The sequence below is a fragment of the Aquarana catesbeiana genome, linkage group LG01, assembly GCF_042186555.1.
Source record: "Aquarana catesbeiana isolate 2022-GZ linkage group LG01, ASM4218655v1, whole genome shotgun sequence".
NCBI classification, from domain to species: domain Eukaryota; kingdom Metazoa; phylum Chordata; class Amphibia; order Anura; family Ranidae; genus Aquarana; species Aquarana catesbeiana.
The window spans coordinates 144,859,194-144,875,696 of NC_133324.1; the positions used below are offsets into that span (position 1 = coordinate 144,859,194).

Here is a 16,503-nt window from a genome sequence, read left to right on the forward strand (position 1 = left end):
TGGTCCTAGTCCCGCTCGTGTTGCATACACGACGTTTACAATCACTTCCTAGTTGGAAACCGCTGACGGTGAAGCGCACTCGTCACTTCTGGTTAGGCTGTAATAGCCACACCCTGACGTGGTTCGTCACTTCCTGACTTCAACAGAGATCTTGAGTAGTAAAGGGCCCTCTGTTAAAGTCAGAAAAGCTTATAAATGTACATAGATTGGAATTAGGGTTGGCTGCATTTTATGGGTATCTTTAATAAAAGCAGGATTACGCTATGTTAGCATTTCTGTTTTTTCTGAATCCGTTTGGAGTACAACATTTGCCTGCCTTCTAAGATGATGATGGGAGTCTGACTGAAGGAATTGTTTGATTAAGGCTTGCTTTTTTCAACTTTTTGGTGAGTTCAAACCCCATTGGGGGAGAGAGTGCCTCACGTGGTGAAGACTGGGAGTTGGTGTAGGGTGCACGTACAATCCAATACCTAAGATCACCTATCATTATAGACTCACTCTGCTACATCATCATATATATATATATATATAGAGAGAGAGAGAGAGATATCTATATAAACACTAAATTAACAAAGTATTGGGATGCCTGCCTTTACACGCACATGAGCTTTAATAGCATCCCAGTCGTAGTCCGTAGGGTTCAATATTGAGTTGGCCCACCCTTTGCAGCTATAACGGCTTCAACTCTTCTGGGAAGGCTGTCCTCAAGGTTTAGGAGTGTGTCTATGGGAATGTTTGACCATTCTTCCAGAAGCGCATTTGTGAGGTCAGGTACTGATGTGGACAGTCTCCGCTCTAATTCTTTCCAAAGGTGTTCTATCAGGTTGAGGTCAGGACTCTGTGCAGGCCAGTCAAGTTCCTCCACCCCAAACTCGCTCATCCATGTCTTTATGGACCTTGTTTTGTGCACTGGTCCAAATTATTTGGTGGAGGGAGGATTATGGTGTGGGGTTTGTTTTTAAGGGGCTAGGCTTGGCCCCTTAGTTCCAGTAAATGGAACTCTTAAGGCATCGAAATACCAAGACATTTTGGACAATTTCCTGCTTCCAACTTTGTGGGAACAGTTTGGGGATGGCCTCTTCCTGTTCCAACACGACTGCGCATGAGCGCACAAAGCAAGGTCCATAAAGACATGAATGAGCGCGTTCGGGGTGAAGGAACTTGATTGGCCTCCCCAGAGTTCTAAACTCGACCGGCTAGAACACCTTTAGGATGAATTAGAGCAGAGACCGTGAGCCAGGCCTTCTCATCCACATCAGTACCAGACCTCACAAATGCGCTTCTGGAAGAATGGCCAAACATTCCCATAGACACACTCCTGAACCTTGTGGGGACAGCCTTCCCAGAAGAGTTGAAGCTGTTATAGATGCAAAAGGTGGGCCAACTCATGATTGAACACTACGGACTAAGACTGGGATGCCATTCAAATTCATGTGCATGTAAAGGCAGGCGTCCCAATACTTTTGGTAATATTTTGTGTGTGTGTATGTATATATATATATATATATATATATATATGTGTGTGTGTGTGTGTGTATATATATATATATATATATATATATATATATATATATATATATATATATATATATATATATATAATATAAAATATAGCAGTCCTGGCCCTTGTTAGTGCAAATTAATATCAGCTGCATCAGTCTCAACTTATGGCCTATAACAGTGATGGCAAACCTTGGCACCCCAGATGTTTTGGAACTACATTTCCCATGATGCTCAACTACACTGCAGAGTGCATGAGCATCATGTGAAATGCAGTTCCAAAACATCTGGAGTGCCAAGGTTCGCCATCACTAGCCTATAACAAGGTGTCACAAATGAAACATCTCACGATGGGTAAAAGCAAAGCGCTCTCTCCAGATCTTTCATAACCTTATTGTTGCAAAACATACTGATGGCATTGGTTACACAAGAATTTGTAAACTTCTGAATGTTCCAGTGAGCATTATTGGGGCCATAATCCAGAAGTGGAAAGAACATTATTTCAACATAAACCAGCCACGACCAGGTGCTTCCTCGCAAGATTTCTGACAGAGGAGTGAAAAGAATTATTAGTAGAGTTGTCCAAGAGCCAAGGGCCACTTGTGGAGAGCTTCAGAAAGACCTTCAATTAGCAGGTACCATTGTTTTAAAGAAAACAACTAGTAATGCACTCAATCACCATGGCTTGTATGCACGCTCACCACGCAAGACTCCATTGCTGAAGAAAAGCATGTTAAAGCTCATTTAGAGTTTTCTGCACAACATTTAGACAAGCCTGTGAAACACTGGGCGAATATAGTTTGGATGAAACCAAAATTGAACTCTTTGGATGCCATAAATACACACCATGTTTGAAGGTCAAATGGCACTGCACATCACCCCTAAAAAAACATGCCAACAGTGAAGTTTGGAGATGGGAACTTCATGGTGTGGGGCTGTTTTTCTGCATAAGGGTACTGGCAAACTTCAGATTATTGAAGGAAGAATGGATGGAAAAATCTACCAAAACATTCTTAATAAACATCTGCTGCCATCTATCAGGATCATGAAGATGAAACGAGGGTGGACTTTTCAGCAAGACATTGATCCCAAACACAAAGCCAAGGAAACTCTCAATTAGTTTCAAAGAAAATAAAGCTGCTAGAATGGCCTAGTCAATGCCCTGACTTGAATCCAATAGAAAATGTATAGAAATAACTAAAGATCAGAGTTTATAGAAGAGGCCCACAGAACCTTCAAGATTTGAAGACTGTGTGGAAGAATGGGCCAAAATCACACCTGAGCAATGCATGCAACTAGTTTTTCCATACAGCAGGCGTCTCTTGAAGCTGTCATTACCAACAAAGTATTTTGTACGAAGTATTAAATACATTTCAGTTTCCCTGTGTCAGTCTATTTTATTACATATAACCTAATTTCTAAAGTTATTTGTTTTGGTTTCTCTGTATGTATGGATTGCATGGGTTGTTACCGGCATGTGGTGAAAATTTCATGTCAATAGCACCTTTAGAAGTATATGTACCTAGAAAAATGGTGATGTGTTCAATACTTATTTTACCCTCTCTCTCTCTCTCTCTCTCTCTCTATATATATATATATATATATATATATATATATATATATATATATATATATATATATAGCAGTAGTTGTTTAAGATTCTTTAAGAGCAACAACCGGTGTGCGGATCATCCTTCCTACAGCATAATAAAAACATTACCTGACATGGCAGGTATACTTCTGGAACTAGTCTTATTGCTAGGATAAACTTGCAGCTGGGTGGAGAAAAGCTTATCACTCACCTCCTCCCTGATTCAGTGTCTGGTCTTCTCTCCAGAGCACAGCCACCAACAGTTATGGCTTTCACCTGAAATGCAGGTGCCACAGCCATTCAGCAGGCAGCACCATCTAAAGGGCTAGGTGACGAGTTGCTCGCTACGCCTAAGCTGAGCAACCTACTACCTGTCTGTGGTATCTCCAACAACCTTGGTGCTTCTGTGTTTCCTGTAGTCATGTGTCTCCTTTGATTCCAGTGACCCGAATGTCCCTATGTTTTCAGAGACCTTGAGTATCTCCAGTGACCCCTGCAAACCCTTGTCTTCAGTAACCCCTGTGCTCCTGTGTGAATCAGTAACCCCTGAGTTTCCAATGTCGTGTAATGGCCCCAGAGTATCCTGTCTCACAAGCTAATCTCAGAGCATCCTGGGTCAACTTTTCCTTCACGTGTGCCCCAGATACCTCTATTGCACCCTTATCTCCACACAGCCTCAGGTACACTCTTGTATTTCCTGGACTGTTGCTCTCTCTCTGTGAATACGGACCACTGTCTGTGACAGTTTGCTTTAACCATGAATCCATCCAATATATCCCACTCACCTTGGATCCTTGCAAGCTTTGATTACTGTGGAATAAAGATTACCAAGAACCATTACCCATTGCCTCTCATTACAGAGTCCTTTGATCACCTGCTTGGCGCCAAAAATTTAACCAAACTAGGTCTGGCCCTCTTCTATGGGGCTAGATTGAACATCTAGTTTGCATACTGTGGTTGTGGTCCAAAGGACCATTTGCTGATTTTTACATTTAAGAGGAGTGGAACTATTGTACTCCCAACTCTTGACCCTAGCATAATACATCTGTTTAGCAAAGCATTGGTTGGATCCAGTGCCATGCAATCTTTAGTTTACATTGAACTTCTATAAGTCAACACCTCTTGCTCCACCTCTCCCCACCACCACAAAAGTCCTGGACGCAGTTGCTTCTCCTGCCTCTATGCCAAATCTGATAAGCAGCAGCTTTGCAGAAGCTAGGAAGCTGTCGAAAACAGCTTAGAGGTGCACAGGGTAAAATAGCCCTAGGGAGGACACATTACATTTATTTTAACTGTGTGATTTAGCCGTTTGCCTGGAGTTTGGTTTTAGGAAGTCCTTCATGGATTTTAATCCCCATTAAAGGATTATGAGTTATAGGTTCATGTTTTCTTTTATAAATGTTCTGTGACAATGTCACTTTATTACTATAACTTTACCTATGTTAAGAATTACCCCAACTCCGTCTGTGGGAACTTACTATGTTTTTTTTTTCTGAATATCGGAAATAAATAAAAAAGGGGGGGGGGGAGCAGTTAACTTTGCATATCAGGTAATTTTTACTTTGTGTTTCTTTTTCTGAGTCTGACCTGTAGCAGTACATGTAGTGAGTGTTACAATTCTCTTCCCAGCACCCAAGAGCATGATTATAATTATGCAGGATTTGCTCAGCGCTTTACAACATGAGGAATCAGAGGGCCCTGCTCATTAGAGTCTACAATCTGAAAGGGTCAAGTGATACAAAAGGGAATAACTGGGGGGGGTGGACTAATGGAGAAGATAAAAGTGCAGTTGTTAGGTGGAGGCAGGAGAGGCTTCTCAGTGGGAGCGTGTCTTTTTTTTCAGGGAGTAAGTTGTGTTTTTTTTTGTTTTTTGTTTTTTTTTAATAAGTTGGTAGCAGAGATATCTGTGGATTGGGTTTACATTGAGCCCTTTTTGTAAAACCTGGGGCAATAGAGGAACCCAAATGTACAGCTAATATTTAGCTGGCAACATTGATGATATACTAAGGTCAGCAATTGCGAGGCCCATGAAACGTTGTTAAGCAGTTACAATTAACCAGAGGATTCACTGCATATGCTGCAAATACACAGTGGGTCCTCTGGTTAAATTTAATTTTTTTAATGTTTTCAAGATTTACCTGCTTGTGAAAGTTACAAACCTATTATAAATGTAAGCAATGGCAGAATGTGAATGGGGTCCAACACCGATTGCATACAAGAACCCCAGTGGGGGTTCCCAGCAATTAGCTGTGGGAGGCAGCCAGTGACGGAGCTATAGGGGTTGCTGCAGTCGGCCCCAAGACCCAGCATCTCCCCCTGCACCCCTGGCTGTCCTTTTAACGTGCAGGGGGGAGGTGGGAGACGTTGATCGGCAGCTCTGCTCTATGGTGTCCACGGGATCTCCCTGGGGCTTGTAGTTCTCTCTCCGAATGTATACAGTGAAGAAGGGAGGGGCCTCTTACCCGGGCATGTATCAGTTTCACTCTTCAGTGAGTCGCTCTGCTTCTACACTCTTGCTGATACATGCCTGGGTCAGAGGCCCCTCCCCTCTCCAGTGGATACAGTCGAAGAGAGAACTACAAGTCCCAGGGAGATCCTGCCGCCCGTGGACACCATAGAGCTCCCGATCGCTGCCTCCGACCTCCCCCTAGGTGTAGAGGGAGGGGTACAGAGATTTGCTGGGGGTCCAAGGTGCACAGCAGAGACCAGCCAGGTACCAGGGAACCTCTGGAAGGGGCGGGTGACTGGGGACCCTGATGTAAGGAAGGGGCTCTCTGGGGGCCCTGATGTAAGGGGGGCTCTCTGGGGACCCTGATGTAAGGAAGGGGCTCTCTGGGGAACCTGATGTAAGGGAGGGGGACTCTCCAGGGATCCTAATGTAAATGGGGAGGCCCTCTGAGAATCCTGATGTTAGGGGAGGCTCTCTGGGGACCCTGATGTAAGGGGGATCCGCACTATGTAACGATATCCTATACATAAATACACACACGTATATTAAATATACATGTGTATGCCTGCCTAAGCGTATGACTTTCTTTACTTCGCTGCTATGGGCTCTAGCCTGAGATCTTTTGTAGACCTAGCAACGCCCCTGGTGGGGGCCCTTCATGGTCTCTTGTATCGGGGCCCTGAATATTCTAGTTACGCCTCTGGAGGCAGCCCTATTGAAAGCAATGGTAGGGTTCAAGCTCCTTCAGTTAATCGCTGCCTGCGTCTAGTGCCAATCAATGGCAGGTGATCATTGCATGAGTGGTTATATGTTAGTGGTCATAATTAGCTGCAGGAACCAGCAGACTCCCATTGCTTTCAATTGGGATGCCTTCCACAGCTAATCGCTGAGAACCCTTCTTCCCCCCTGGGATTCTTGCATGTAGTCCGTGTCGGGCCTAATTGCAGGTTTGAATGAAACCTAATAAATCAGGTGAGCCTAAATCCAGGCTCTTTTTGCTACCATGTGCCCAAAGGATTTTAACCACTTCCAGACCGCCGCACGCCGATATCCGTCCTCACTTTGAGGACGGATATTGTTATGGCAGCAGCTAGTTGCCATAACCCCGGTATCCCCGTGTTCGGCCGGCGGTCCGGTACAAGATAAAAGTAGTCTCTGCAGCGGATTCGCCACAAGATCACTTTTATCAGTGGCGGGAGAGGACCCCCCCCCCTCCCGCCGCACCTCCGGGGCTATTTTATTCGTTGCAACTATGAGATCTGAGGTCTTTTTGACCCCAGATCTCATATTTAAGAGGTCCTGTCATGCTTTTTTTCTACGTAAATAGTAATTGTGCCCGCGCTAATATAATGTCACATATAAAAAAGAGATGCCGTGTAAAAATATTTAAATAAAACCTTAATAAATATGTTAATGAAACCGTACATGTAAATAAAGTGCAAATATTTTATATATATTGATAAATCAACAAGTGCATAAAGAAAAAGTGCAATCGTGGTAATAATTTTTTTTTTTTTTTTTGGTAATAATTTTGAAAAGTGCACCGTGCTAAAATACATATAAATGCCAAACACTTTCCTGTGACATTTAAGTGTTCAATATAATCAGCAAATACAAATCACAGAAAACAAACGTGAATAAATAGTGTCCATAAAATAAGTGTTCATCATGCTTCTTCTGATGGGTGTCTGAATCACAACAAGCAAGATGTGCTCTCCCGTGACACCCCACATGTGCTTGCGCTCACCTTTAATCCTGTGACACAGTAATTAAACGGTGTCAAAATACGCATTGGGGCCACTCCTGGGCTCGCTCAGGATACAATGATGCAAAACACTCCTCACAGATAAAGCCAAGATCCACATTCATAGAAGAAACAAACAGAAGAACTCCATAGTGTAATATAGCAAGGACATTTATTGGATGAAAAAAGTCCTCCAGGAGGGTACTCACATTAGATGGGTGCTACAGTGCACCAAACTGTACAGGTTAAAAAGGAAAGCAGCAATTCGTATGGCATGCGGTGTGGCATGTAAAATCCTCCTCCACTGCTGACAGCTCCGTCCTACCCCTCCCCGACGCGTATTCGGCACAGGGATCATGGAGGACTTTTTTCATCCAATAAATGTCCTTGCTATATTACACTATGGAGTTCTTCTGTTTGTTTCTTCTATGAATGTGGATCTTGGCTTTACCTGTGAGGAGTGTTTTGCATCATTGTATCCTGAGTGAGCCCAGGAGTGGCCCCAATGCGTATTTTGACACCGTTTAATTACTGTGTCACAGGATTAAAGGTGAGCGCAAGCACATGTGGGGTGTCACGGAAGAGCACATCTTGCTTGTTGTGATTCAGACACCCATCAGAAGAAGCATGATGAACACTTATTTTATGGACACTATTTATTCACGTTTGTTTTCTGTGATTTGTATTTGCTGATTATGTTGAACACTTAAATGTCACAGGAAAGTGTTTGGCATTTATATGTATTTTAGCACGGTGCACTTTTCAAAATTATTACCAAAAAAAAATTATTACCACGATTGCACTTTTTCTTTATGCACTTGTTGATTTATCAATATATATAAAATATTTGCACTTTATTTACATGTACGGTTTCATTAACATATTTATTAAGGTTTTATTGAAATATTTTTACACGGCATCTCTTTTTTATATGTGACATTATATTAGCGCGGGCACAATTACTATTTACGCATCATATTACACGGAATGAAACGTGGTTTAGTGCTTGCAGCTTAATTAGTTTACTCCATAGAGGCATTAGTCCATTTGTGGCTCGCAAGAAACCTATATTTCGTTTATGCTTTTTTTCTATTTACATTTCTTGCAATATGAATAAACGTGTCACTTTAAAAAAAAAAACTGTGTAAAAATAGAAGGTAAAATAAATAAGAAAAAAACATTTTTAAACGCGCCCCGTCCTGCCAAGCTCGCGTGCAGAAGCGAACGCATACGTGAGTAGCACCCGCATTTGAAAACAGTGTTAAAACCACACATGTGAAGTATCGCCGCAATCGGTAGAGCGAGAGCAATAATTCTAGCTCTAAACCTCCTCTGTAACGCAAAACATGCAACCTGTAGAATTTTTTTAAATGTCGCCTATGGAGATTTTTAAGGGTAAAAGTCGCCATTCCACGAGCGGGCGCAATTTTGAAGCGTGACATGTTGGGTATAAATTTACTCAATGTAACATTATCTTTCACAATATAAAGAAAAAATGGGCTAACTTTACTGTTGTCTTCTTTTTTAATTCAAAAAAAGTGTTTTTTTTTTTTTTTTTTTTAAAGTGCGCTTGTAAGACCGCTGCGCAAATGCGGTGTGACAGAAAGTCTTGCAACGACCGCCATTTTATTCTCTAGGATGTTAGAGAAAAAATGTATAATGTTTGAGGATTCTAAGTAATTTTCTAGAAAAAAAAAACTGTTTTTAACTTGTAAACAACACATCTAAAAAAGAGGCCCTGTCCTTAAGTGGTTAAAACTATTTTGTACTTGCTAAACAATGCTTTTAGAAACAAGAAGCAGACCCATAAACTGTTATGCCCCGGAAAATGTCCGATCGGAGCGTGTTGTCGGAAATTCCGACCGTGTGTGGGCTCCATCGGACATTTTCCATCGGATTTTCCGACACACAAAGTTTGAGAGCAGGATATAAAATTTTCCGACAACAAAATCCGTTGTCGGAAATTCCGATCGTGTGTACACAAATCCGACGGACAAAGTGCCACGCATGCTCAGAATAAATAAAGAGATGAAAGCTATTGGCCACTGCCCCGTTTATAGTCCCGACGTACGTGTTTTACGTCACCGCGTTCAGAATGATCGGATTTTCCGACAACTTTGTGTGACCGTGTGTATGCAAGACAAGTTTGAGCCAACATCCATCGGAAAAAATCCTAGGATTTTGTTGTCGGAATGTCCGAACAAAGTCCGACCGTGTGTACGGGGCATTATACTGTATATCCACTGTTGAACTTAATTTTTTTTTTCCATATGACGTTATAGAAATATGCACTAATGCCTCGCTTTGGCACGTATTCATTTCCTACTACATGTGCTCTTTCATTTCCTGGCAGTAACTTGGTTACCATAACATACATTTTGTAGTAGTCTTACCTGTACACGATTCAAGTTTCTAATTAATGTTTTATTTATAGCAAATTTGGAGAACATTATCATTCAGTGTCTAAAGCTGTTAATCACCTAGCAACTGCTGACTGCATTTTCTCTCTGGCGGAAGTAGCAAAACAAGGCGGTTATTGCAGGTAAATCAGTTTAGTGTCTGCATGTTCTTTTGTACCCCATATATTGTATATGTAATGTACTTTACAAAACAAACTGAGGAAAAAAAGAAAAAGCGAGGGGATCACCCACAGCATTTTAGATTGAAAATGTTTAAAAATGAGTTCCTGTAGAAAATTACAATAACCATAATTAAAGTACACAAGTCAAAATTGAAAATTAAACTCTATAGAGCTGACATTTAGTTTGCTAACAATAAATGAAAAATTTCCATGAATTTGTTTTTATAAACACGCTGTTTTCAATTTTTTTTTTTATCTTTTTGTTTTGTATCATTGTGTTGATCATCTCCAGACTTTTTTCCTATTTACATGCATCCACCCAGTGTCATCGACACCACACTGCTTCAGCTTCCTGATGGTGACCATGATGGATCTTGCCTGTCTAATGTGTATCGGCATGGGTTCTTATAGTCTCCACATTTGCTTGAATAATCTATAGTCTCCACCAGGGGTGTCTGGGTACCTTCATGGTAGGATTACCAGGTGTTCTTTTAAAAAAAGCTGCAGATTTAAAAATTTAAAAGATTTTTAAATCGCAGTAGCATATTTTGTATGGAATTTTAGTGAATGAGTTTAAAACTTTAAGATGCATACAGGGAATAGAGCCTACCTGCCAAGTGCTTCTGTTTGTAATTCAATAATTATTGTAGTAAAGTCATTTTCTATAGCCCCTTGTTTTAATAATTTGGTGATCTTGTTATGCCGGTCTCTTACATACAGAAAGCCATAAAAATGTAACCAATACCGCAATGTTTCTCTCAAAAAACAATCTGAAACAAACCTACTTTGGGATTTTGAATGTCATTGGTGTGATACAAGACATACACCAATAATAATCAAAACTCAAACTTCAAGGAGTGTACTCCCAGTGACCCTGTGAGGTCTTCTTTGAATTCTGGGCACAAGAGAATCTAGAGAATTCAGGCTAAGGAAAACACATCATGAAAACAATAGTAGTGATTGCTAACCTTCTGAAAATGCTAGTTGTGACTCTCTGGTTTTTGGTATTTAACTCATTTGCATGTCTTTTGCAAGTAAAAGCTAAATAAAAGTCAAGTCTGATTTCTTCACTTTGGTACTTGTTCCATGCCAGTAATTTTTAAAGTATTAAAGCCAAAGCTTTAGCACAACATTCAAACAACTAGCATTTTTGGAAAGTCATTTATGGCTGCCTTTGGATTTCACTCATGACATGCTTCCTTGAAGATAAATTGAGTGAAGTTCCTGATTTTAGCACAGTTGCAATGTTTGCTGACCGGTAGCTCAGGGATTTTTTTCACTTGTTGCCTAGAACTGCATTTTCTTAGTATACTAGCCCAACTTCAAGTTTCAAGCAAAGTAAAAAAAAAATAAAAAAAAATTACAATGCAATAGTTGCAATACTCGCCTTATCTCCATGTTCCCTGCAAACCCATCAAATTTCAGTCCTGTATCGGTCCTCTTTAGGGTTGAATAACACGCAGGGTCATTCAACTCACTTCATGTGAGGCCTGTGTATTAGATGCTTGCCTCCTGGGAAAGTGATGTTTCATTAGTCAAACAGTGAATAGGATGTGACCTGGTAGACCACTATCCCTGTATTGGTTTATAGAAAAAGAGGTAATTGGAACTTTAAATGAGGCCCGCCATGTCAAATAAGAACAAGATCAATACATAAATCAAATTACAGAACATGATTTATTATTACAATCTAAAATTCATAACAAATCTTGAGAAAGACACTGTATCAAATAAGTAGGTAGTCGCAAGACTTAAACTAAGATGCTGCTCATAGTATGCAATACAATTGATAAATGGATATGATAAATGTACATAAGATAAATCAATTGAAATGTATAATAAGACCCGGTATCTCTTGGCATATAGTGGCACTCAACGCGTTTCTTGGCATTACAGCCATTCATCAGGAGTGTAATGATGTAATATACTAGAGGGGAGAATAGAAATTGGTAGTTAGTAATGCCCTCTAAAAAGAGGGGGGGGGGGACAAAAATGTGTTTCCCAACAAGGTAGGGACAGGTAAAAAAATCTTACTGCACAACCTCAAGGCTAGGTCCGGATGTTTCATTAGGTTGCCCTGAGCTTACAAGAGAATGCTGCAGAAAGTGGCACCATGTCCTTACATGTGCCGCACTTCAGGACCTTCACACTGCCAGAGAAGGAAGAGGAGGCAGTAACTACTGTAGCAAAGACCAAATACAAATATTTTTAAAGCATTATTAAACCCAAAAGCATTTATTATATTGCAGCTTTCCAAGTCTTCATTGTGGTGGCTACATTAGTTTTATTTTGTAGTTTTTAATTCTCTTATTTTCACATGGTGATCTGCCCAGTAAGTCTGATGTTTTTTGCTGTAACTGGTTATAAAGTGTGCACTGGAGTTTGGCTTGTTAGTGTATATAAATCTGCTAGTACATCTAACACTCCTATCCCCTCAAATTATCTATGCTGCTGTCCAAAGGGTGCCCCTGTGATCCTTCATCTAGAATGAAGGGCACTCTAATACAGGAGCTGTGGTACTGGCCAGATCACCAGTTGAGAAAGGTCTAAAAAGAAAACTAATGCAGCCACAACATCTAAGAATTGGTAAGCTGCAATAGATTACATTTTTGGTTTTGGGTTTAATACCATTTTAAGAAAATTTAGGAACCTGAAGTTTGGAATTATACTTTTGGTGTTCAGCTCAAGCTCGTGCATGAAATGGACAAGCCTGAAATGGACATCCTTTTTAGTTCAGCTAGTATAATTGCCTGAGCATTTACTCACAAATTCTTAAGGTTGCAACCATACTTATAGACAAAAACTCACCCAAGCTCTACCGCATATTTACAGGATAATGAGCTGAATAACGGTACTCAGGCCATTGTGTCTCATACATCAAAATTGCAAAAAGAATGACGGCAACTTGATTGCTTTTTCTTAAATCTTTATTGAGCACAGATAGCAGTGCAACATCAAAACGCTAACATGTTTCGGCAAAAGCCTTCCTCAAAGCATTGAGGAAGGCTTTTGCCGAAACATGTTAGCGTTTTGATGTTGCACTGCTGTCTGTGCTCAATAAAGATTTAAGAAGAAGCAATCGCGTTGCCGGCATTCTTTGTGCAATTTTGAAACCATACTTGCATTTAGAGCCGAAACAACTAATCGATTAATCGACAACTAATCGATTATGAAATTAATCGATTACTATTTTCATCAATTAATCAGCCAGTAACATAATGGGGTTAGAAAAGCTAAAATTAGCCCTATATAGTACAAAAAGAGCAAAAAATCTCTACTGTAAATATTACTTTTAATGTTGCACAGTAAAAAAACGAAGGGCTAATTTTTTTTTTTTTAACTCCATTATCTTACTAAATGTCTTCCCACCCATGTGTTTTTGGTGCTTTTTGCAGAAATGCACTACAGTTAATTTAACATTCATATTTATGCTTTTTTCAGCTGCTGTGTATTTGGAAATGTGCTTTTTTGGTTCAATATACTTCAATGGAGAAGCTGCAGAAAAGCATGTAATATTACAGTTCTGTTTGAAAATCTGCAAAACAGTCTAGAATTTTTTTTTTCTTTAAATAAATAAATTTGATCTGAGTCTGATGATATTTACCAGATTCAACCTCTAAAAGTATATCGAGTATATCTCTTCTGTCTGTTATTCTCAGAGAGGATTAGCCCTGTTTCACACTTGTGCGGTGCGAATTGAAGCTCAGGTTTCACTGGTGAGATAAAAATCTCCTGTTCAAAGGATTCATTGCGTTTTTGCTCAGGATTAGAGAGCAGGGAGAGGGGGACGGGAGGAGGGGGGAGAGGGGGAGGTGTAGTGAGGAGAAGTAGAAATTCCTTGTTCAGAACGCAATGCATCTGCGAATCAGATGCGTTCCCATAGGAGATAATAGGCTTGTAGTTCGCACCGCAATGCCCAAAAAACGCACACGTTTTTTGTGCAATGCGCAGTGCGAATGCAACGCACATATGTGAACCAGATGCATTCATATGAATGTATTTTAAAATGTCCTGCGAATTAGATGCGGTGTAAGCCGCATCTAATTTGCATAGGTGTGAACCCGGGCTTAAAGATTTTACTCCCTAACCATATAGTTGGTTATTTATATTTACCACTGCATAGAGATATTTAAGAATAAATTGCCTTTTTTTTAAACTTTACATATTAACTAAATTATACACCACACTTTTTTTTAAGGTTATTAATCGATTAATCGAAACAATAATCGGCCAACTAATAGATTATGAAAATAATCGTTAGTTGCAGCCCTACTTGCATTAGGAGTTGCTCTATATTCTCATACGTGAATACAATTTTGTTATTTCGAATTGATTTACAGAATAAAGAGGGCTCTGGGTGGGTGTCACAAATGTTGTGATGCCTAATCAAGCTAGCAGAGTGGTAACATGAACTTTAAAATATTAATAGCACAGCAGGTGTGGATCCTTAGCAGGCAAAAAAAGATTGTTTTTGAACGTTTCCCTATAAGTTTTATGACCCTGCACAAGCAATGATATCTGTATTCTGATTGGTTGCTTCAGGCAATGCTGACTTTTTTCTTATTTTTTTGATAAATCAAGTTGCATTTCTGAAATGTTGGACACTTTTACCTAATCAAAATGTGCAAGAACTGTGAGACGCTTTGTTATCTTAACAAAATAGCATGTAATTCTTAGTATAAATGTGTTTCCAGGCCTACGGTTCATGACCAGGGATGTGAAATAGTCATTAAAAACGGTAGACATCCGGTAATTGACTTGCTTCTCGAAGAACAAAACCAGTACGTTCCGAACAGTACCAGCCTCTCGGTAGGTAAAGTTCCAAAAGAAAGCATTCTGTAGTCGTATGCATTGATTAATATGAATAGGCTGCAAATTCACCAGTAAGTCTTGCATTACTGATGCTGATATGTACAAAGGTAAGAACAAATTGCATGAAATTTCAAGTATCCAATCATGGGAAAGGCAAATTCCTTTTATTTCATCTGCACATGATTGGGTGTTCAAATAGGACACATTTACAATTTATTAAGAATCTCAACAGTGTCAAGTAAATCAGCTTTGTGGTTGGGTGCAAATTGCCCAATTTCATTATTTATTTTTAATGAATTTTCCCATTATATCAGTAACAAGTATAACAGTTACAGAGAGAGCTGTGCAAAACATCACAATGCATGACATAATTAAACAATAATGTCAAATCATCTTTAGATGTTATCCATACTGTTGAAGAAAAAGGTCAGCTGTAAAAATTTTCCTTTGTAGAAAGTGACATGGCAAAAATGATCACAGTAAAGCATCTGTTGTTTTTGCCATGACGTGCACAGTAGGTCTGCTTTGTGCTAGTAAATGGAATTGTTCATATTAAGGGCTAAGTTCACCTTTTAGAAAGAAAATAATAAATCAACATATTTTTGCAGCAAAAAAAATGTGCATTTATTTTTTTAATATTTTTTTTATGATGAGACTGCAGAGCATTGCACCCACAATCAGTAGATCAATATAAGGCTCCTGCGGACACTGCCTCCAGCTTGCCTGCTCATACCTCCATATGGACAGACAGTAACAAATCTGGAGAACGCGTCAATGAACCGCGCGGCTGCTCATTAGGGGCCTCGCAGCTCATTTAGAACTACAAGCTGTCTGCCTTTCACCCAATAAAGTGCAGCACTGCTGTAAACGTATACCTATGTAAATCAACGATTGGACAGAAAAGTGTCCAGCGTGCTGGAAATTATCTAATTACTACGTTTCAAGCTAAACGTCTTAATATCCACCCCTTGTACAAATAAACATGTGCTGTGTTTGCACTAGAGTCCAACTCTAGTGCTCATAACGGAATAAGCGCTCGGTGATGTAAAACTTCACCCTTTGTACTTCTTATGCGCTCACCTCTGTTGTTGACCAATACATTTTTTTTATAGCTCAAATATGTGCCTTCCCCTTTAAGGTTTACAGCCCCTCTCTCCCTGCTTCCACTTTCAGAACTCCTTTTTCCCTCCAATTCCATTGTCCACCTTGTAGCACAATTTACAATTAGGCAACTCTTTCCTTTAAATGGGTAAAAGCTCCAAACTCCATTTTATAGTAATCCGCTAGACTCAGCTCAAAGTAAACACATAAGGATCATAGTCCTTTCGTTATCACATTTTTCATTATTAAAAACCTTACAAACACATATGTCTGTCCACTAATTTAGTGCATTGCAATATTAGCAAATCCATATCCCCTTAAGAACTCTCTGTATTCCATGAGCAGCATCGCTCAAGCTGGTACCTGTTCACTTCCTGTACTTGTGTAATGACATCACTGGCCCCACCCTTATGTGTTACATCATTAAACATGTGACTTCTTCAGAAAAAAAGTGCACTATTATTTTCTGATGAGCCTGCACCTACGATCAGTGAATTTGGGGGGGCAGACCTGGAGCATGTTACTCTCTGAATATAAATGTAACATGCTCCAAAAGGTTAACTTCTACTTCTTCTTTAATGTTGGATATACAGTATGCACCTACTTTTAACTGGGGTATTACCTGATACCACACAGTATTTTTGCATCTTTTGTGCAAATCTTGTATTAGTCTCCCTTTCTGGCTTTATCATACTTCACTGATAATGTTATTTCCACATGGCCCA

General features: G+C 39.9%; 1 protein-coding gene across 1 annotated transcript in view; it reads left to right on the plus strand.

Moving 5' to 3' along the window:
- MSH3 (mutS homolog 3) overlaps positions 1–16,503 on the plus strand; it is a 322,177-nt gene that overhangs the window by 231,496 nt on the left and 74,178 nt on the right. Inside the window, exons 18-19 of the mRNA XM_073624435.1 lie at positions 9,719–9,826; positions 14,560–14,674. Coding sequence (XP_073480536.1) covers positions 9,719–9,826; positions 14,560–14,674 — 223 coding nt within the window. The remainder of the gene's footprint in view (positions 1–9,718; positions 9,827–14,559; positions 14,675–16,503) is intronic.